General features: G+C 35.9%; 4 protein-coding genes across 8 annotated transcripts; 2 read left to right on the forward strand and 2 right to left on the reverse strand.

Moving 5' to 3' along the window:
• Window positions 1-4,041: 4,041 nt before the first annotated feature.
• LOC140982810 (uncharacterized) lies at window positions 4,042-9,531 on the reverse strand. 3 transcript variants are annotated; one of them, XM_073449531.1, is made up of 7 exons: window positions 9,326-9,531; window positions 8,812-9,251; window positions 8,283-8,468; window positions 7,807-7,914; window positions 7,005-7,208; window positions 5,071-6,929; window positions 4,042-4,715 (listed from the first exon to the last, which is right to left on the reverse strand). In XM_073449531.1, exons 1-7 carry the CDS (start codon window positions 9,399-9,401, stop codon window positions 4,181-4,183), a joined length of 3,408 nt encoding a protein of 1,135 aa, XP_073305632.1. In that variant the 5' UTR covers window positions 9,402-9,531; the 3' UTR covers window positions 4,042-4,180. The 3 variants fall into 3 exon arrangements, with proteins under 3 accessions (XP_073305632.1, XP_073305633.1, XP_073305634.1); XM_073449532.1 differs by lacking the exon at window positions 9,326-9,531 and having other exon boundaries at window positions 8,855-8,991; XM_073449533.1 differs by lacking the exons at window positions 8,283-8,468; window positions 8,812-9,251; window positions 9,326-9,531 and adding an exon at window positions 8,039-8,271 and having other exon boundaries at window positions 7,807-7,969.
• A 1,819-nt stretch (window positions 9,532-11,350) lies between these two features.
• Window positions 11,351-12,186, forward strand: LOC140982811 (dehydration-responsive element-binding protein 1E-like). The gene has a single exon (XM_073449535.1). The coding sequence runs from the start codon at window positions 11,419-11,421 to the stop codon at window positions 12,094-12,096; it is 678 nt and encodes a 225-aa protein (XP_073305636.1). The 5' UTR covers window positions 11,351-11,418; the 3' UTR covers window positions 12,097-12,186.
• A 1,076-nt stretch (window positions 12,187-13,262) lies between these two features.
• LOC140983058 (UDP-galactose/UDP-glucose transporter 2-like) lies at window positions 13,263-16,832 on the forward strand. Of its 3 annotated transcripts, XM_073449949.1 has the most exons (7): window positions 13,265-13,855; window positions 14,326-14,354; window positions 14,459-14,660; window positions 15,464-15,706; window positions 15,790-15,891; window positions 16,131-16,238; window positions 16,364-16,831. In XM_073449949.1, exons 1-7 carry the CDS (start codon window positions 13,730-13,732, stop codon window positions 16,595-16,597), a joined length of 1,044 nt encoding a protein of 347 aa, XP_073306050.1. In that variant the 5' UTR covers window positions 13,265-13,729; the 3' UTR covers window positions 16,598-16,831. The 3 variants fall into 3 exon arrangements, with proteins under 3 accessions (XP_073306051.1, XP_073306050.1, XP_073306052.1); XM_073449950.1 differs by lacking the exon at window positions 14,326-14,354 and having other exon boundaries at window positions 13,263-13,855; window positions 14,520-14,660; window positions 16,364-16,832; XM_073449951.1 differs by having other exon boundaries at window positions 13,725-13,855; window positions 13,988-14,660; window positions 16,364-16,829.
• A 56-nt stretch (window positions 16,833-16,888) lies between these two features.
• On the reverse strand, window positions 16,889-18,105 carry LOC140983060 (uncharacterized). The gene has a single exon (XM_073449952.1). The coding sequence runs from the start codon at window positions 17,973-17,975 to the stop codon at window positions 17,055-17,057; it is 921 nt and encodes a 306-aa protein (XP_073306053.1). The 5' UTR covers window positions 17,976-18,105; the 3' UTR covers window positions 16,889-17,054.
• Window positions 18,106-21,846: the final 3,741 nt, after the last annotated feature.

Raw genomic sequence — 21,846 nt, forward strand, 5'->3', positions numbered from 1 at the left:
TTCATACAAAAGTTGTTTATACAGTACATGGGCTCACAATTATTTTCCAGGTGAATTCAGTACAAAAATTTGAAAATTTGGAACATATATTAATACATGATTTTCAAGGCTTTGTACTGAGTTTTCATCCAAAAAGATGTGTCATTGATATCAAATTTTGTTATACATGTATGAGTACTCAAAAATCATATATTAGTGTCAAATCTAAAACATTTAATTCTGAAATATCATATATTTGTTCCAAATTTTCAATGTTCTCTACTGAATTTCATCTAAAAAACACATGTGGGCTCATGGAGTGCAAAAACATTTTTTAGGTTAACCAAGACTATAGAAAAAGAATCGATTTGAATGAGAGTGATTACACATTTAATTATTGAGACGTGGACTTGATCATTTGCTCTTAAAATTTTAATGTTCAAATATAATTTCAACCATTATATAAAATTCATGGCATGTTTATATTCACCTTACAAATTAAAATGTATGTCAAATATATGATTTACAATAATAAAGTAGGCAATATGTCTTAAGTGGATTACAAAGTCAAACCGGCACAAGTCATGCACCCAATGTTTGCGCATTATATATTCCATATAGATGTCTGAAAAAGTCAACTTATGTATTTACATTTTCAATTATAATTATGGACACATAAGTTGTCAAATGTTTTGTTAACTACCTAAAAATATGTAGAGTAGGTCTCTTATGAGACGGTCTCACGAATTTTTATATATGAGACGAGTTAACTCTACAGATATTCACAATAAAAAATAATACTCTTAACATAAAAAGTAATATTTTTTCATGGATGACCCAAATAAAATATCTGTCTCACAAAATACGACCCGTGAGATCGTCTCACACAAGTTTTTGCCAAAAAGATATATAACTTTTCACAAATAAATTACATTTTCCTTTTGTTAACATATTGAAATATTAATATTATATAAGTGTTGCACATATAAGTAATATACATATATGGGGAAATGATAGTACAAAAAGTTATTTTGTAATATTTATTTTCTTTTAATTAATAAAAAAATGATATTTATAACCTATACGTACGCATCAAATAAAATATTCAAACACAATTTTTTACATGAGATCCAAAATGCATGTTTGATGCCATATTAATACATCCTATCAACTAACACTATCTAAACATTTTGTCAAAAAATATTAACTACGAGTCTTTCATCCAACCTCACCAACTCAGCTTAATTTCCAGAGCAAATTCAACTAGAATTATGAGATTTCATTCTCTCCAACTTCTCATTCTGCTCATTATGGTGATACTCATCTCCTCAAGCCATCTATCGAGTTGTCGAGATATTCGCCACGCCTTTCGTAAAACCACTAAACAAAACACGACATCTGAATTCGGGTCTCGGTTTTCTTGGTATTTTCATGCACCATCTCCAAAAGGATCAAGAAATGAAGAAGACGATTCGAATTATCGAGAGTCGCTCCACAGGACCCCCGGAGGGCCTAACCCTTTACATAATTGACAAGTTCCTTGAGAAGGGGTAATTCATGATAGACTACAAGTTTTTTGCTTCCTTAGTGTGTGTATTCCAGTTTTCTATAACTATTTTTTTTTATGAAAATAGTCGATTTACACTAGAATGATCTATATGCTGATAGACTGACTAGTTGTTTGTGGTTTTGTTTGTATACTTCTGCCAAAGATGCACACAAGATTTTACCAGTGGTTAAAATATAGAACGTGTATAGAAAACATTAATTCAATGTTTTGATTTTGCCATTTTATGTCATGTAAATCAAGAAATTCAATGAATCTCAGATTATTTACTATTGAATACCATTTCATTTTTCAAATTTTTTTTCTTGCTCAAACTCATTAAAACCAGCAGGCCGGTTGATTAAATGGCATAAATAAACTGATACAAGTAAGATTAATTTCATTAGTTATGTGATTTAGTTATTCAATAATTATTAATCATTGGTTAGAGCCTTTAATTTGTGATTATATCTATAAATATAAGTGGGATAGAATCATACAAACTGATTTAATCACCAATGTAACTTGTAAGAACTACAATAAGAAATATACCGATGAATGGAATAAGGGTTAGTCATATTGTCAATTTTTGTTTTGACTCATCACAAAAACGTAGCTCGTGATTCAAGATTTTTTTATATCACGTTGCATCGCTCGTGAGATGATATAATAAATGTAGTACATTAATCGTGTATCCAATTATTCATATTTCAAATATAGATAATATTAATGTTGATAATGTTAATGTGACAAAACATGACTCATTCCCTTGTTTCGGGAGATGAAATAAGAGTTGTACCCTAATCATGTATCTGTTTGCTAAGCTGGATAAGGGCTTATAAAATTAGTTGCATTTATTTCTTAAATAAAAGATTTCTCAGCTCATTAGTAATGTAATTGGTTTTTAAAACTAGATGTAAATGGAATAGTCAACACGCATCATAAAATTAATAATTAATGTATTTTTTCCCCGAAAGTCAAATTCTGGCACTATGAATCCAATCTTGATGTAGTTTCCTTTATATTGTAAGTTACCAAGACTAGGAAAAATAATATAAAAAAGTACTGCCTTTGAATTAATTATAGCCGACTTGAAGCTACCACGACCGACCGACCGGCCGGCCTATCCAACAGTCCAACAAGTCAACAATGATCACTAGTAAAATAAGAAATTTGAGCAACAAATGCTTAAAAGCAATTGAATTTTGTTTTTAAAATGTAGGCAACTCTTTATTTTCATAGTCGGAGAGTTCAATGGCTATAATAAATGTTCTTGGTGTTAAGAATGGAACTTGGACCTAACTCAATCTCAAAAGCTAGCTCAAGGGGGAGGATTGTCCAAATCCATATATGCAACATCCAGGCATTTTACCCAACCGATGTAGGACAACTAACACACCCTCCTCACGCCCAGGAATGAACATCTGGAGCGTAGAGTTTACAAATGACCCAATTATGGGCAGAACGAGTGGCCTAACTATAGGAGGTCCAACACATAACAGTGGAACCTGAGCTCTGATACCATGTTAAGAATGGAACTTGGACCTAACTCAACCCCAAAAGCTAGCTCAAGGGGGAGGATTGTCCAAGTCCATATATGCAACATCCAGGCATTTTACCCAACCGATGTGGGACAACTAACACTTGGCAAACATTTTAACAAACTGATCCTAAATTATTCTAATCGAGGAAGCATCGTTGATTTGTACTTGTGGAGAATGACTTTCAAGTCTTGGGAGTGCCTCGTCTAATTGGCACTGGATGTGAGGAATCCACCGACACAAATAAGGCTAACTAGAAAACAGTGTTCTAAATGATGGTCGATGTGGGCGCCTACCGGTCGACCGCACTGCCTATGCATGAGGCGGGTGTTTTAGGCGGCCCAAGCTATATGACGTTGTCGGGGCGGGTCGAGACGACGAGCAGGCGGGTCGAGACGAGACGGCGAGCAGGCGGGCAAGGCAGGCGAGGCGGCGAGCAGACGGACGAGGTAGACATTTAAGATTTTTAAGTTGTAGTCAACAATTTTAAAAACCTAGCCGAAGTCAACTAATTTTAAATATTAAAACTCTAACACACATCACTTTCTTTATTTTATTTTTGGTTTTCACTCTCAACTCTTAACTCTCAACCACCACACACAATCCACTCGCCGCCGCCCATTTTTTGGTTTGCACATTATCTAGATAGTATTATATTTTGTGCTCAAACATTATTTAATTGCATATTTTATATAAAAATGATTATATTGCATGATTATCTATAAAAAAATTACTTTAAAAAATTCAACCGCCTAAGCACCGCCTGGGCACCGCCTAAGCGGCCGAGGCGGTAGGCGGTCGGAAAAAAATTACTTAAAAAAATTCAACCGCCTAAGCACCGGGGTGCCGAGGCGGTAGGCGGTCACCGACCGCCCCGCCACCACCTCCCGCCGGTTGGTGACCGCCCCGCCACCACCTCCCGCCATTTACAACCTTGCTAGAGAATGAAATGACTGAGTACCAAGTAACGCTAAATACAGCAAAACCATGATATTTGAAACCAAGGGAAAATAAATAGGATCCAGAATATGTACAAGAAACACAAGTTTAATTTTCTCGTTCGTATGTACATACCGAAGCTCGGTTGAAAAATTACATGCTCTTCAAAAGGTTATCAGACGCTGGTCGCATCTTGAACCGAGAAAAACATGCCAGTTTTTAGTGGAAGCAGACATCGATAAGAACCTCCACCATCAATAAAACCACTCAGCCATTTGATTCTGTGAGACCCGACGGGAAAATCAGAAACATCAAGCAAACAAGAGGCGAATCCTTGCCCTTGTTCGTTTAGTTTGAAGGACACACATTCAGTTACCATGCGACGATCATCATCTTGGTCTCTGCTACTCTCCACAGGGCCAAAGACATATCTATACAGCTTTTCATTCAAGCCCATCATATCATCAAGTTCTTGATCTTGCCCACTGAAGTGGGCTTTCCCTTTACAATCTCCAATTTCAGAAATCTGATAATGTAGTTTACAGTTAAGAATGCAACAGACTTTGGCAATTGGACCTCGCAGGCCAGATGGCAAGTTTTTCAATTGAAAACACAAACTCAAGGAGAGATGGAACCCTGACAAAACAGATATATTGTCGAGGCTTTTACCATCCGCATCAACCACAAAGAGCTCAAAGGAAGCAGCAGGCCTGAATTGTGTTTACAATAATTAAAAAGAATTAGACAAACATCCACACAGCCTAAGCCTAAGCCTAAGCCTAAGCCAAGTTATACAGCCGCTTTAAGCCGTAAAAGTCCAAAACAAAAATTTGAGAACAGAAGGCCGAGAGGCCCAGCTTCTATGCCAGTTAACGCTAACTTTGCCCATGTATGAAATAAATTTGGTATTTGACAAAGAAATTGATCTCTTTCAAACATTATGATATTAGTAGGACTGCTGCTTTATCCATGTAAACATTTTGGCATATGCATAATATTAAGGAAAACAAGATAAACTAGCCTCTTGTGGTTTAGAATTTCTAAGTAATTCTTCTTTCAACATACCTGACTCGAAAAAAGTGATTCGGAGTCCGGAAAGAGATTGAAAACAATTTTGAGATAACATTCAACAACATCGGACATCCATCGTTAATAATCTGAACTATTCCATCACCATATTGTTGCACTTGGCTTGCCTCTTTTTGCAAGGAAACAATCCCTGTTATGGAATCCTCACAAAGTTTGTGCAAGACTCGAGACTCATAACCAGCAACTGAAACGTGAGTTCGAAACCTTAGAAAATTATGGCCTTTGTAGTTCCCAAAGGATTTCAAAAGATAGAGAAGATCTCTTCTTGTATGAGCATCCTTTTGCCTCAATCGCCCAACTAAATCGTGTACAAGTAAAACATGGAATTGATCTGAGTTTTCAGATTTATAAATTTGAAATTTTTTTGAAGAATGCAACTTCAGAATTAGGAAAACAAAACCAGCAGTAAAGGCCAAGAGGGAACAACTCAGTGCAAGTGCTTCAATAATCATTACACTCTGCCTATCCATGCCGATGGAAGAGAGAATTAAAAAATCCAACTCTTGAGCTAATTTCTTCATCCGGTAGGAGACCTCAGTCAATGTGTACATGAATGAACCAAAAGTGCGAGATGTAGAATCGCATGGAAATAGAATACATCTTTCCAGTTGTTCACTGGGTGGAGGGTCATCTCTAATACAAGAAGTTGTGTCCGATAGCTTCATCATATCAATAACAGTTCCTAGGAACTTCGCCCTTGTGGTTAGAAACCATATTTGGAAACTCAAAAGATGACCCATATCAGAAGTTTCTAGTAGTTCCTCTGATGATAGAAGCATATTGTGAGTTCCAAGAAGAATATCCATGTAATTGTGTTTGACCTTCCAGCCAATGCCTTGTCTTTCAGCAAAATTAATTTCCGACGGACAACTAGAGGTGCTTTGCTCAAGTAAAAATAATGATTGCATCTGCTTTTCCGAGGTTGAAAACCGAGCCAAGGATTTCAACCAGCAGAAATAGGAAGCAGACTTAACCACTTGCAAGAGTTGTTCAAATATAAAAGCAGCGGTGGACCACGCTCCCTGACATGCAGCAACTTTTCCAACTTTATAAGCAGACCAATAACTGTTACTTCCCAATATCTTCTTCACCCAAGTAATAGTGGATATATCAGGCTGAAGAACTGCATCAACATGTAACGGACTCGAGTTTTTACTGGAAGACATACATTTTTCTGTCATATCAATGTAGTAGGCATGCAAGTGCAACAAGAGAAAGTAGTCCATGCTGGTATCTATACCAAAATAACTGCAGTGAATCAATTTTTCTGCCTGAAGCTTTAACGCCTCCAAAACTTGGTAGATTTCAGTATCAATATCTCCAATATTTTTCAAGCAAGCAACTAAAATTTTTGATACATAAAGCATGAGGTTTGATTTGATTGGCTCATGAGTTGTGGAGGCAGTTTCCTCAGTGTCCACAACATTGTCAAGCTTACTTGTTAGTTTACCTATGAATAAGTGTATTTCTTTCAGTAATGGGAAACAGAGATAAGAATGCTTTTCAACCAGGATAAATAAAAGGTTAAGAAAGCTTTTAATCTCAAGCTCTGAGGAAAACTCATGCTGCTCAACTTCCACCATTGGTGTTAGCAGGAAAAGGATTCGATCTAAAGTAAATGAGATCACCTTGCAAGCCAGGCTGGCACCAGTTCTGCTCGATTTTATATCAGCTCGTCCCAAAACCTTTTCAGAGAGATCGGACAGAACACTAACAGCTAACACTCTGATTGACACAATGGATGATTGTACCATATTCTTAACAACCACCAATAGCTTGAGAAAAATCTCAGGAATCTCCATGCATGGAATGGTGGATGAATAAAGTAGAAAAACCTGTGCATAGAATCATAACAAATGAGACTCGTTGAAAACAGTGTCATGATTCCGTATGAGAAGAATAGGAAAAACCTTATGTAAGACTTTAAAAGCGTCACGCTGCTGTATGACCGGAAACTCAGATTTGTTTAGAATCTTAAATAACTTTTGGACCATGTCCGCACTTGAGGAAAAATTCCAAACTCCTCTCGCTAAGATGAAGAGATGACATCTTAACGACGTAGCTCGTAAATGCAAAGATCTATCTTCACTCAGAAACATTGTAAGCAATTCTACCTGCAACCGGTAAATTGTCATGTAAACAGTGGCGGATAATGCAATTAGAGAAAAAATAAACATTTAATCTCTGAACCACAGGACACAATAATCAATGTGAGACCTCCCTAACAGATCAACTGGGTTGGAATTTTGCTTCGATCTAACATATTTCATTTTAGTTTTCACAACCATCATATTCTTAACTGAGAGCAGCTAGCAGTAAATTAAACAACCTTGAATTGTTGAAAGTCTAAGCAGTAAAATCAAGAAAAGAAATCCCTGCAAAGGTATTAAATTTTGGTATCTGCAATAATCCAGAAAAACCTATCCGCGCAATTACTCGGATTTGCACACAACAAACTATCACTGTGCATTATTTTCCTGCAGAACAACCTTATGGAGTCCTTTCTTTCCTCTTAATTTCACTGTAGCTTTAAATTATTCATTAGGTATAGGGAAGATAAAAGGTGCTTCATTGAACCCTTGACGTTTTGAAGTTACATGAGTAAAGTCATGGCTTTAATACATATAATAGAAAAGCAAATTGGTATCTGAACTACAACTCAAAGCTTCGATCTAAGAGCAATAATATATAAAACATAGAAGTAAATCGCACCTGACTGGGAATTAAAAGCTTCCAACTAAAAGCAATTCTGGATAGTGAAATCAACATAATCGCAGAGAAGTCATCTTCTGAAGAATCCATTAGAAGCTTGCAACCTGTCTGTAATGAGTAGTTAAAAAGAGCAATGTGCCCGGACATATCAAATCATCACAAGCTTGTAATGAGCAGTTATAGAGAGCAACACGCCCTCACATGTCAAATTCTATCTGAAGATCATACAAACTATACATGCAGTTCAATTGACACATGTCCACACGTGGCACAAGGCATCTTATTTTAACAAATTTGGTCATAGAAAGATAGAAATTTTTACAAAGTCTTGATTTCAGAATTTTCTCCTGAAAGCATGCTTTTTTGGATTAATATGTGTTAATTCCTTGAGAGAAAGAGATATATCATGAAATAGGAAAATAATGAACACATGAACTTGTCTATAGGCGTAAAGAAAGGTGTACAAGATTCTAAACCTTATATGCCTTATCAGCAAGTGAAAATGAGCACCACATTTTGCAAAATTTCCGTGCTCCTGCTAACTTTACGTCCCTTACTATCTCTGGTGATTTCAGCATCGTGGTTAGCATCTCCAAGAAAACATTCCCAAAGTCATCTGCCAATTCACACAAGCATCCAGCCGCAAATAAAGAGGCCTTCACCTGCAAATATAATAACAATTTGTGCATAATCATAAAACAAAGAGCAAACTGAAAAAATCAATATATGATGTGCACTGTTAGCGTGTTCATGCGACCCAAGCACGTGAAAAACAAGTATCTTTTCATGATAGAAACCCGTAAAGCTAAGTACTGCAAAGTGCAAAGTGCAAAGTGCAAAGTGCAAAGAAAAAGATCGAAGACTATACTGGGCATGGGCATCTAGCCACTTAGATTGAACTATAGACTCCTCAAGAAGTCACAGTACAATCAATAGCATAATCAATTGAACTAATACAAACACAATTACTGAAACTCCAAATTCCTGGCAACTTAAATAATTTACCTCAAGAACATCACCGGACACCAAACTGGACAGCACTATGTACCTTATATCCGCACAATCTTTAGCAATATTAGCCCAGCAACCAAACATCAGCAAGGCCGAAACTCTTTCCTCAGCATCCCCATTATCAAAAACTTCTTTTACTCTCCTTAACAACTCCAAGTAATTCTCCAATTTATCCTTGCTCAAAATACCTTCCCCGCCATCTCGTTTCCTCCACCTTCTAAGTCTCAAGAAAAGTTTCACAACCTCGTTTTTAGTCTGTTTGTTTCCTAATCTAAATGCGTCTGCCAAACGCAGAAAAATGGAGTTCAGAAAAAGCTTCTCCTCACCGGGAATTAAACCAAACAATCTATACTCTGCAACCACCGTTGGTCTCGATTCCTTGTTCCACCACTCAAGATGAGTGCCGATTTCTTCCAAAGCTTCAATATTTTTACCTAAACAAGTCATAAAGATTCAAAACACACAAAAAGACGCTAAACAAAAATTCAATTTTTCGAGAGTCAATTACCAGGTTCTTTGGAACGTAGGTTTTTGTGAAGCTGAATGCTCCACTCCATTGCGCATGCCGCCGGAATTTTCTCCATATCTACGCATACACAACAAACAACACTAGAGAGTGAATTTTCTCTTCGGCGAAATTTTTTGGTGAGCAGGGGGTGGGGAGCGGGAGTGGAACTGTTAAAAGATTGTAGAATCGGGCCGGTTTATGGCGAAACCAAGACTATCCCGGTCCATTTAATCGGGGTTTTGTCCTAACGGGCCATGTTTTTATTTAAGATTAACGAACTGGGCCAGATTACGATGAAGCCCAATCTATTTAATGAGGTTTTACCTAAAGGGCTGGGGTTTGAGACCTCGGCCCCTCATTTTATTACTGAAACAAATTAGGTCGGATAACGGTTAAGCCCAAATAAGCTCAATCCATTTAATTGGGGTATTGAGACTTCAGCCCATCTTAAATAAAAAATCGAACGATTCATCCAATTGAGGTTATTTCCTAAGAGCTGGAGTATGAGACCTCGGCCCCTTATTTTAATATGGTTAACAATTGGTCCAGATAACATGAAGCCCAAATTAGCCCGATACATTTAATCGGGGTCTTTTTCCTTTTGAGAACTTGTTTTCAGACTGTAAACGTTGAGTCTGATACAGCGAAGCCCAAACTAGCCAGATCCATTGATAATAAATTTTTACTAAATCATTAATCAAATAAAATCTTAAAATCAAATATATGCAAATATAAGTATTTCTGACACATCTAAAAAAATTATAATTTATTAAACTACATTTAAACAAAACAAAATTGAGATAAAAACGAGCTTGTGGTGCGGGCCAGCTCGCAACCCGCCATAAGACGGGACGATGCGGTCCATTAGATTACCAATCTAGCCCAACCCGTCTTGGGCCACGGGGTTAGGCCGACTGACCTGTTTGTTAAAAAAATTAAAAAAATATTAATCAAAATTTTTTAATAAAATTTTTTTAATACAAAAATGCTAAAAATATTTGAAATTATAAGAAAATGAATCTTAATCGAATAGTTCAACTAATATTTTAAAATATTACTTTAAAAATTTAATAACGTATAAAATTAATTTGTTAAATAAAATATGAAAAAAAACTAAAAAAATATTACAAAATTAATTACCATTAAAATTAATTCAAAATAAACCAAATAAAAATTAAAAATATCTATCTCAAAAAAACTTAAAACAATAAAATCATATTACGACGAGCCAGCCAGTCAGCCCCGCTCTAACCTAGAACCCGTGCAGGCTCAACCCGTTTGGCCTTTCTCCAAGCAAAGTTTAGTTGCATGATCTTAAATTACACTGAATTTACTCGTGATTAACGAATGATGGATTACGCTGTGAGAATGGTAACTCAAGACATGCAAACGTCATTGTCTACTTAATAATAATTAACGATATTATGTCATTATAACGTGAGATAAGAGTCATTCAGATTTAGTTCTCCACCTTCTGTTTTAAAGTCAAATTTATCCTAATTGTATTCACTTTAATCTATGTGTTTTTTTTTATAATCATGACATTCAATTTCCTCACTATGTCTTGATTAGTACAATATTCAACTTCACGCCAATTGTAGGACCGAGTGCTTACCGTTTTATCAAAAGCTATAGCTAATGGCAATGGTGCAACTCAAATCTTTTAAACCGCACAGCAGCTCAAGCACCACGGTTCGATCGATCTACCAAACATGGACAATTTTTGTACCCAACACCAATCATACATAAAATTCTAGCAATTAATTAGGAACTTAACTTTACTTTAATTTATCAATTTTCAGAATATTTTATTATTTTTAGAAGAAACCCAATTATGATTAAAAAATTGAAATTAAAAAATATATATATTAAAAGGAGGTTGAAGTCAAATTGATATTGATTTGGCTCCAACATTGCAAGCAGTAAGTAACTTGGAGACTAAGACTCGATCCAATTTGAGCCGCCAATTGGCTCTATTCCGTGTTCTTAAATCAAAATGTATATATATTCATATTGATTCTCTTACAAATTTGACAAACTTCAAAAATAACATATACAACAAATCAAAACTTTACACCGAAAGTCAAATCAACATGGACACATCAAGTTCAACATCCGACCCTGGTCAGCATTATGATGCATCGACTGCTTCTCTAATATCAAGAAGATTTGCTACGAATGAGCGCAGAATGGTGCATTCCGACGAGGAAGTCATACTGGCGTCGAGCCGGCCGAAGAAGCGCGCGGGGAGAAAGAAGTTCAAGGAGACTCGCCACCCCGTGTACCGTGGTGTGAGGCAACGGAACTCGAAGTGGGCTTGCGAGCTGCGAGAGCCGAGCAAGCAGAAGAGGATTTGGCTGGGGACATATCCCACCGCGGAGATGGCCGCGCGAGCCCACGACGTGGCGGCATTGGCGCTGAGGGGCCAGACTGCATGTCTCAATTTCGCAGACTCGGTATGGCTACAACCGACTCCTTCCTCCAAGGATGCGAAAGATATTCGAAAAGCCGCGATGGAGGCGGCCGAGGCCTTTCGGCCGAAGCTGGGGGAGGAGGGCGGTGGCGGCGGGGATGATGGGAGGATTGTTGAGAACGTGGATGCGGTGGAATCAAGAAATACTTTTGGGAACACGGATATCTTTGAGACCAATATTGCAGGAGGCATATGTGATCAGGAGGTTTTGATGTCTCCGGAGCTCTTGGATAGGAGCTATAGTTGGGATGACAGGGAAAGTGATGCTGAGATTGAATTATGGAGCTACTCCATTTGAAAAGGACTTATTTTTTGTGCCTAGACATATTTTAGTTAGAGCAACTTTAATTTGTTGTCATTATTGGTTTTTAGGTTTCAATAAGATCGTTTGAAATAGTCATTGATAACTAAGTCTCATAAATTAGAAAATTTTACCTATATCCGTTTTTTTGTTTTTGATGCACAATATTTCCACACATATTAATAAGTTTAACAAAACAAATATAACTAAGTTCCAAATTGCAAGAATTGGGTGGATGGCCTTGGCCAATTGACCATTGTGTGTTCATTTGAATTTCTTGTTTTTTTAAACATACTTAAATGAATAAGTCTATTGTGAAACGGTTTCACAAATCTGTATCTGTGAGACGGGTCAACCCTACCGATATTCACAATAAAAAGTAATAATCTTAATATTAAAAAGTAATATTTTTCATGGATAACCCAAATAAGAGATATGTCTCACAAAATATGATCCGTGAGACCGTCTCACACAAATTTTTGCCAACCTAAATATATCGGTTTGATTGAGTTCACATTCAACTTGCAAGCAACACAAACTCCCAGTACGTAACAGTAATCCGATCATTGTATTTTATATTTGTTATTATATATTTAATTTCAACAATTGACATTAATGATTACGTACTTAGCCAATATATTAGACATGTAAAGCTATGCTATTTCAAATCTATTGATATGTAATGGTCTGACTGTTTGGTCACCAAAAACAGCTTATTTCAGTTAAATATTTTTAAATATACTTTTTGTCATTTTAATATTTCAACATATCAATTTTGTCTAACTTAAAAATAACGTACATACAAAATATATTATCACAAAATTCTTATGATTTTATGAGACGAATATCTTATTTGACTCGAATCATGACAAAATATTACCTTTTATTGTAGAATGGATCAGGCCGACTCATATCACGAATACAAATTCGTGACATTGTATTACGTGAGACTTACTCGGGTATTATTTACTAATATGCTTTCAATAATAATAAATTTTTTAACACCATCTCCAAAAGGAATGCTCCATTCTATTCTTGGCAAAACCATTTTGAACTTGTAGACAAGAATCTATTATTTATTCTAAAAATATAAACAATTGAGTAAGGATAAGGAATAAAGAATAAGAAGCAAGAGGCAAAAACGAGGTTCCCTGTGAGTTAAGAAATTTCGAAGGTGAGTTGCCAAGAAACCGTCTTTTTTTCAAAGGTCAAAAACAACTGTAAACTGTTTTCATTTTGGACCGACTGACTGAATATTTTAAGAATATGTTGACTTTAATTCTCTAATTTAATCCTGGGATGTTCACATTGAAATCAAATTTGATGATTCACGAGATTCTCTTCCTCAGATCCTTCTACTTTCCTCTGCATACAGGACCAAATTTCCTTATGTTCAATAAAAAATTTACATGTAATTTGACAAAAAGGAAAAGATTGGCAGTGAAGCTTCCTCAATTCTGATGCCTTTCTTGTTCATTTCCATTCAGAAGAAAGTCTTTTTGCTAATAAAAATCCAGCCTTTTTTGTTTCCTCCACATTTAAAAGAAAGTCCACTAATATTAGAAAAACCAATGACTTTTAGTTCAATTTTCATGTTTTTGATTGGTTAAGGGGAGGGCAAAATACAGATATGAAGAAGGAAGATCAAGCAAGGTCTCTCTTTGGGATATCTTTAACAGATAGACCCACTTGGCAGCAGTTCTTGATCTGTTCCTCTGGTTTCTTCTTTGGTTATCTTGTCAATGGCATTTGTGAGGTATTTTACAGTTTTTTTGGGATTAAAAGTAAAATTTAAACCCCTTGTCTCCCTTTGAAAAACTGATTAAATTCCTGTTCCGCCTCTAATTTTGAATATTTGTATGACTACTATGTTTCCTTTATTTTCCAGGAATATGGGTGTTTGGAGTGTTTGTTTTGAAGAAGTTGCTTGTGATTGTAGTTGAGGATTCAAATTTTAATTATTTAATTTAAGTATTATTTTACCAAGGTTGGTGATTGATATTACCGACTTCACCAAAAAAATCAATCAAAATTTTGGTTTTAATGGGAGTACTGAAATATTGAGGGTGGATCATGAAAATTTCAATTTCTACTCAAGGAGGTGGCTAACCTTTTGTTTTTACCTTTATTTATTTGTAGCCCAGTATTTATGCCCTTTGTCTTTTGCTGCATGTAATGAATTACGAAAGGTAGAGTAAATGTAGCTTTCACTATTTTTTACTTCAGGAGTATGTATATAATCGCCTACAATTCAGGTACGTAGATTAGTACTAGCTTCAACTCATTCTATTTGCACATATTTGATCAAGAACCGTGTTAGGCGATGAATTTTTAATTATGGAATTGCGATGTTTTGCAGCTATGGATGGTATTTTACCTTTGTGCAAGGTTTTGTATATATGGTACTGATATATTTGCAGGGATTCACGACCAAGCAAATGGTGAATCCATGGAAAACATATGTCAAGTTATCCGCTGTTCTTATGGGCTCTCATGGACTAACGAAGGGTTCTTTAGCTTATCTTAATTATCCCGCACAGATCATGTTCAAGTCTACAAAGGTATAAACCATTAAATTAGCTAGCCCCAGCATCGATACTGAAGCATTTCACTTAAAAATATGCTCTATGTTTCCTTAAAATATCGCTTTAGTAAGTTGAAGCTTGCTTCGGGATGTAACCGACCTGGTTTGAACCGGTTCTGAATTCAAAATTAAAAGAAAAGTTGAAGCAGAAGCCTAAAAGCCATAATTTTGGCTTCTAGCTTTTTTAACGTTTTATATTTGTTAAAAAAGGCACAACCAACACAATATTTTTGAACGAAAGTGGTTTTTCTGTAAACTTCGGCATCCAAACGCATTGCAAAGTATATTTTAATTTTTGATTTGGAAATTCCACAACTGTGAAGGAGAAGGTATGTGTTGGTGCTATGGAGGGTTGTGCTCATACATTTCGCCATTTTTTTCAAGTTCGAATTTGTATATTGGTATCATACAGAACTGGTTATCATTTTACATATTTCGCATTTCGCCATTCCCTTCAAGTTTCAATCTGTTTATTATTAGTGTCTTGAGAGTTAATGTTCGTTGAATGCTTCATGTTTGGCGGTTTCTTCCGAGTTCCCACCTGTGTATTGGTATCATGAAGTTTTGGTGATCTTTAAATAGGTCATGTTCAGTCATTTCTTTTCACACCAATTTGTCAAATACTTAATGTTCAGCATTTCTCTTGAGACTCCAATTTGTATATTGGCGTAATGGAGAGTGGGTTATTGCCTAATATTTCACATTTGCCGGTTTAAGCTCAAATTTGCTTATAGTGTGAATTTATTGAATTCATTTGTTTATTTGTTTGTTGGAGAACAGGTGCTACCAGTGATGGTGATGGGTACATTTATCCCTGGCTTGAGACGAAAATACCCTGCTCACGAATATATTTCAGCAATGCTTCTTGTTGTTGGCTTAATTCTTTTCACCTTAGCAGATGCCAACTCTTCTCCAAACTTTAGTCCCATCGGTATTGTGATGATTACAGGTGCTCTAGTCATGGATGCGTTTCTTGGTAACCTCCAGGAAGCAATTTTTACTATAAATCCCGAAACTAGTCAGGTGTTTACAGTTTATCTCCTTTCTTTTTATAGAACCATGAGCATGAAACCAGGATGCTTAATTTTAAGAAGTTTGTTAAACAGATGGAAATGCTATTTTGTTCGACGGTGGTTGGTTTGCCTTTCCTGTTGCCGCCGATGATATTGACAGGGGAGTTGTTCAAGGCGTGGAACTCTTGTTACGAGGTAAATATTCGTCAATTTTTTTCCTCGGCGACGTTCCTCATTCCACCTGTTTCATTTCTTCATTACAAGAACAGAAAACAGTGTAGACTGGAAGTCAAAGAGAGAGATTTAGTTTGGGAATGCCTGTTAATAAGTAGTTACTATCTAGTAGAAATTCAAGCTGTTCGGGCATCCACTTACCTCCAGAGACCAGAAGTCCCGAATTTTGCTTGCATTTCATCTTTGCTTATGTGTTGCAGCATCCTTACGTTTACGGCGTGCTAATCTTTGAATCAATGGCTACATTTGTTGGTCAAGTCTCTGTGTTATCACTCATTGCTTTATTCGGTGCAGCCACGACAGCTATGGTATGCTTAGTTCCTACCTCGAAAATTTTTTCCAAGTATTATTGGAAGATCGACTTTCTTTTCTTCGATTACGCGACCTCAGAAAATCAGATACATTTTTTTACAGTTGGAGCATTTCAATACAGGTAACAACAGCAAGAAAGGCAGTAACTTTGCTGTTGTCATTTGTAATTTTTACGAAACCTCTTACGGAACAACATGGTTCTGGACTGCTTTTAATCGCCATGGGAATCGTGCTGAAGCTCCTTCCAGACAGTAAACTTCCCAGTCGAGCAGTAATGCGTGATGCCAGCGCCATGCAGAAGCCACTCGAAAACAAAGGCCATGTAGAAAATGAGGAGAAAAGGCCATTAGTCTGAGTTTTTTTAATTTGGAATTTTCTTTTATCATATTTTCATTTTTTGGGAAAAAAATTTACAACAAGAGTTAGATTGGTCGAGGATGCGTGGGCTTACCATATTTCTTACTTTGTGATTTTTTTAATTTAAATTGATTTTTTAATTTTTTCTTCACATGTATAATGTTTCAAAGAAAACATGTATGAACTGTGTATTTTCGTGTAAACTCGTACGAATTTAAATTATTTTTTTCAGTGTACAATATTTTTTGATTGGCAACTGTAAATAATGTTATTTTAAGTACAACAAAAATGAGCCAGACCAGCAGAAATTTTCAACCATTTCTTCTCTAAAACTATTCTACCAGTTTCAACAATTTTTTCTGCAATCTGAAAAAATGGGAACCTTTAAATTTAGACTAATTAAAATTCTTAACATTGACTAACAAAACGAAAATCAAGAATGAGTAGTATTTGTTCTACAACTCGTCATGTTCTATCATAGCCACAGTTCTTGAGCTAGAAGCAATGAGAGCCCCCACATGACCAACCATTGAAACTTGTAATGCTTCTTCTTCATAAGCCCTTCTCTCCAATTCATCCATTCTTGCCTTCTTTTTCGCATTTACAAACATTGCGATCAGTAACAAACTCAGAAGGAACGCCCCTAACGCAGCTCCAATCGAGCTTCCTATCGCTATCTTCCACTTGCTAGCCCTTCTCTTCAGTGGAATCATTGGTGACTCAACCACCAAACCGAAGTGACCGTTCCTCATTGCAATACAAACCTTAGGCCTCATTTGACTTGACAGTGTCATCTTTCCATCAGGATCAAAGCTTGCACATAAAGGGACGATCCCGGTTGAGACATGGTATAATGTCGTGTTGCTAAAATCTACAAGGATTGGCTTTCTTCCGGCTTCGATTCCCAGCTCAAATGGCATGCTACTGCTGAAGTTTATGATCCCACTCACACCAATGTTATAGGCTAGTAGGCCTAAAACAGGTGAGATGAGTCGATATCCTGTCAATTCGTAGTTGTTATAATATATAGATGACCAATTCGATCCAAGATTTTGCCGAATCAATATGACTCTTTCGATGCAAGGATGCACGTCAACGCCAATGTTCAAGTGGAATTCTTTGATTCTTGCTCCATATCTTCTTAGGCTGCCACACCGGTATCTTATGGTATCGACATTTATGCCTGAAAGATTTGCTGGTAAGTTGATTCTGTGCAGTTTGCCTGTTCTGAAGTTGTTGTTGTATGACTTGAAAGTGTAATCCCTGATCACAAGATCGAGGAGTCTGGCCGATTGGATTTCTTGAGTTTGAGCTTGTAGGATATGCAAGGATGCTAGTGATATAAGAGTCAGTGTGAGAGAAAAGAAGATGCCCATTTAAGGATTTTAGGTGATATTTTTTGCAACAAGGGATTTTTGGATTGAGCATGAAAAAGGTCATCTTTATTTGAATGTAATCAAAGTGTACTTAATCAGGTGTTGACTGTTTGAGGCAACAGGCCAGGAATGAATGTCAACCTTGCCAAATGTGTAATCTAAGGAGCTTTCTCAATCTGAAAAGATCAACCCAAAGATTTAATCGAAAATGCGAGGAGAGGGTTGTTATTATATCTTCTGAGTTAGTTTTGATATAATATTATATATGACATTAGATATTGCTGATACGATGGTGGATAATTCCAAAATTTCTTACGTCATGCCAACCGTTCGAAAAAAGACTACAAGTACAATAAAAATGCATACTATAATTCGATAATTTAAATGATCAAAACCAGTATGCCAATGTATAAGATGATTGTTGTACATTTTTAATTTACCAATTAAAAATTGGAGAGTGACATGATGATTATATATTCCGATATCACTTTTTTTTTTTAAATTAATGAATTTAAGGCTCTTCTGTAAAGAGTGAGAAGCAAGGATGGAAGAAATGATTTAGGAGCGTGGTGGGATGATGATAACTAAAGTCGTAAAGGCATGAAAAAAGGAGATCATGGCGTGCTTCGCCTGAAGTTCTATATCCTTTCTTTACATAAAATTACAAAACAAAATAATAATAAAATAATATATTTTTGAATTAATATATATCTACATTTAGAGTTCCGAAGTTAACTTTATGACATGTTTTTCTTTAAAGGTGTGTTTGGTTCATGGGATTAGGTGAGTTTATAGTTTTTTAACCCACCTAATCCTATGTTTGATACGTTTTTTATTTAATCAAGTCAATCTCTCCTATGAATGATTAGGTTATATTAACTGGAAAAAATAATCACTCCTCATCCCTAGGATTATTTATCCAACTCTTGATCCTTCCTATTTTTTCAATTTTACCCTTCTCTTATATCCAAATTCACCACCACTTCCATCCACGACCGCCCACTGCCGCCGACACCGCCGGCCGATCGTCTCCGACAGCCGTCGAGAACCAGCTGACGCCGGCATACCACAGCCGCCGCCGGCCGATCACTTCCGGCCGGCCGGACGGCAGTCGTCGCCGGCCGCACCGACGTTGCCGGACCGTCACCGCCACCTCCGCTGCCGGATCGGCCGCCGGACCACCGACGCCGTCATACCGCCGCCGCCGGAGTGGAAGAAGAAAAGGCAATTTTGTCATTTCATCAAAAAATTCAAAATTATCTTACACTTAAAAATCTTACCAAACATAATATTATTTTACACCATATATTACATTTCTACGACAATCATTTTCTTTATCATTTACATACTAATCATTAGTTTATTTTATCATCCAACCAAACGCAGCCCTAAAAAATCAACGAATAGTAGAAAAAGGATTACATTTGCTTCATATATTATTTAAATCTCATTGTAAGTATCAATGTTTTCATGACCAAAACGACGATTGTATCTGTCTATCTTAAATAGAAATTCAACTAAACGATCGAACTAGAACACTATTATATTATATAAAATAATAATATAATATAATAAATAATATATGTTAAATTTTAAAAATCTTAATTTGTATATTAAAAATTAAGAAGATATATTTACCAAAATTCACAATCTGAATAACAACATACATGCATGCAATTGAAAACAAACCACCATGCATATTAAAAGTTACTCGATCACTGAATAAAATACTGCAGTTAAATAAAAATTTTAATATAATCAAAATCCCTAGACTACTGATTTAAAAGAACTTCAATGCAATAAACAGAATCCTCTCAAATCCTCAACATGTAAAAAGATGTGAAACAAAAAAACATAATGTATCACCCCTGACTCATAAACATAAGTGCAGAAAAATGCAAGGTCACTACAAGAAAAATCACCATTAACAACACATCAAAGACAACGGTTTTTATTAACAACGGTTTTAACAAAAACCGTTGTCGTAGCCTAAAAAAACGCTCAAAGACAATAGTTTCTTTAAACCGTTGTCTTTGATATATCTACGACAACGGTTTTTAAAAACCGTTGTCTATGAGCGTTTTTTTTGGGATACGACAACGGTGTTTAAAAACCGTTGGCTATTAGCGTTTTTTTTTTAGCTACGACAACGGTTTTAAAACTGTTGTCTATTAGCGTTTTTCTTCAAGCTACGACAACAGTTTATAAAAAACCGTTGTCTTTCAACTGGTTTTTCTATAAATTTGTTGTCAATATTACATTTTGCGACCGTTTAAGTTAAATTTGTCACTAAAATTAGTGACGAATATACTATACCGTCACTAATTTAAATTTTGCGACGGTTAAAGTATAACTGTCGCAGAATTTAGCGACGGTTTGTAGTAAAACCGTCGCCGATGTAAAAATAGCGATGGGTTTACAAAAACTGTTAGCGACGGTATTTTTAAACTGTCGCTGATTTTAGCGACAGTTTTCGTAATACCGTCGCTGATCTAAAATGAGCGACGGTTTATACCAAACCGTCGCTAAATTCTGCGACAGTTTTAATTATCCGTCGCTAAATATAGCGACATTTATGTAAAAGCGTCGCTAATTTTAAATCGACGACAGTTTGAAAATTAACCGTATCAACAGAAAACTGAAGAGTAACGACAGCAAGTGATTGAGTTCAGTAGTTCAAAACAATCGCAAACTGTCTATAAATATCCCCACCCTCGTTCCATTTTCTACCATACCACTTCACAACACTTAAAATTTTTCTCCTTACACAATTTTAGTTTCGATTTTCTCTTTAAAATTTAATAAATTTTTAAAATAAAAAATATAGTATTTTCGATGATAAATCAAAAATATAGTTTGCATATTAGATTGTGAGTTTTTTTATATTTATTAAAATATTAAAAGTGAAATTTTTTTTATTTTACTGAATAAATTAGCGACGGAAAGCATACAAAACCGTCGCTAAAATTAGCGACGAAGTTTATAAAACACTGTCGCTAAATGTAGCGACGGTGTATTAAACCGTCACTATTTAGCGACGGTTTAAATTACGACCGTCTCTAATTTTCGCGACGGTTAACGATGATGTCCGTCGCGAATTAATTTGCGACGGTTGTTAAAAAACCGTCGCAAATTGTAACTACCACAACACTCCAAAACTGTTGTCTTTTAACGAATTCTTTAACCACAGGACCTTTAACAACGGTTTTATATACCTACGACAACGGTTGTTCACCGTCGTCTTTAGACGTCTACGACAACGGTTTTTCACCGTTGTCTTTGAGCACACCCTTTAACCACAGGGCTTCTAACAACGGTTTTAAAAGGCCTACGACAACGGGGAAAAACCGTTGTCGTAGGCTTTTTTTCTTGTAGTGGGTTCTCGGGTCAAAGTGCACACATCCACCTCTGCCTATTCAGTCTTCAACGCCTCCAGTCTCCACATCATCGTGCTCACTGTATCATTTACACCTAGTGAGCATAAAGACTTGACACACCTGAATCGTTATAACAAGTACATATATATAACATGCAACAGTAAAAAATAATGTAATTAACATATATTTCATGATCTTTAGAGCATGAACTTAAATATAGCGTGTCAAAGCATAAATATCCATAAAATATCTCATCATATCAACATATATGTATTTATTTTCTTTATTTGATTTCAGATCATTAGTTGTGACTTTTGTATTAGCTCTAGTCGATTGACCCATCTACGTATAACCGCAATACCTTGTGGTGGGGAGATCGGCGACATTATTACCCATCCACTGAGCTTTGGGCTTATATGTTCGTGTTCGTGTTCGTATTATTCACAACCAACTCCCCTCTTTCAAAATATATAATCATATTCTTCATTTATAAA

The sequence above is a fragment of the Primulina huaijiensis genome, chromosome 8 (genome assembly GCF_012295235.1).
Source record: "Primulina huaijiensis isolate GDHJ02 chromosome 8, ASM1229523v2, whole genome shotgun sequence".
Classification (NCBI taxonomy): Eukaryota; Viridiplantae; Streptophyta; class Magnoliopsida; order Lamiales; family Gesneriaceae; genus Primulina; species Primulina huaijiensis.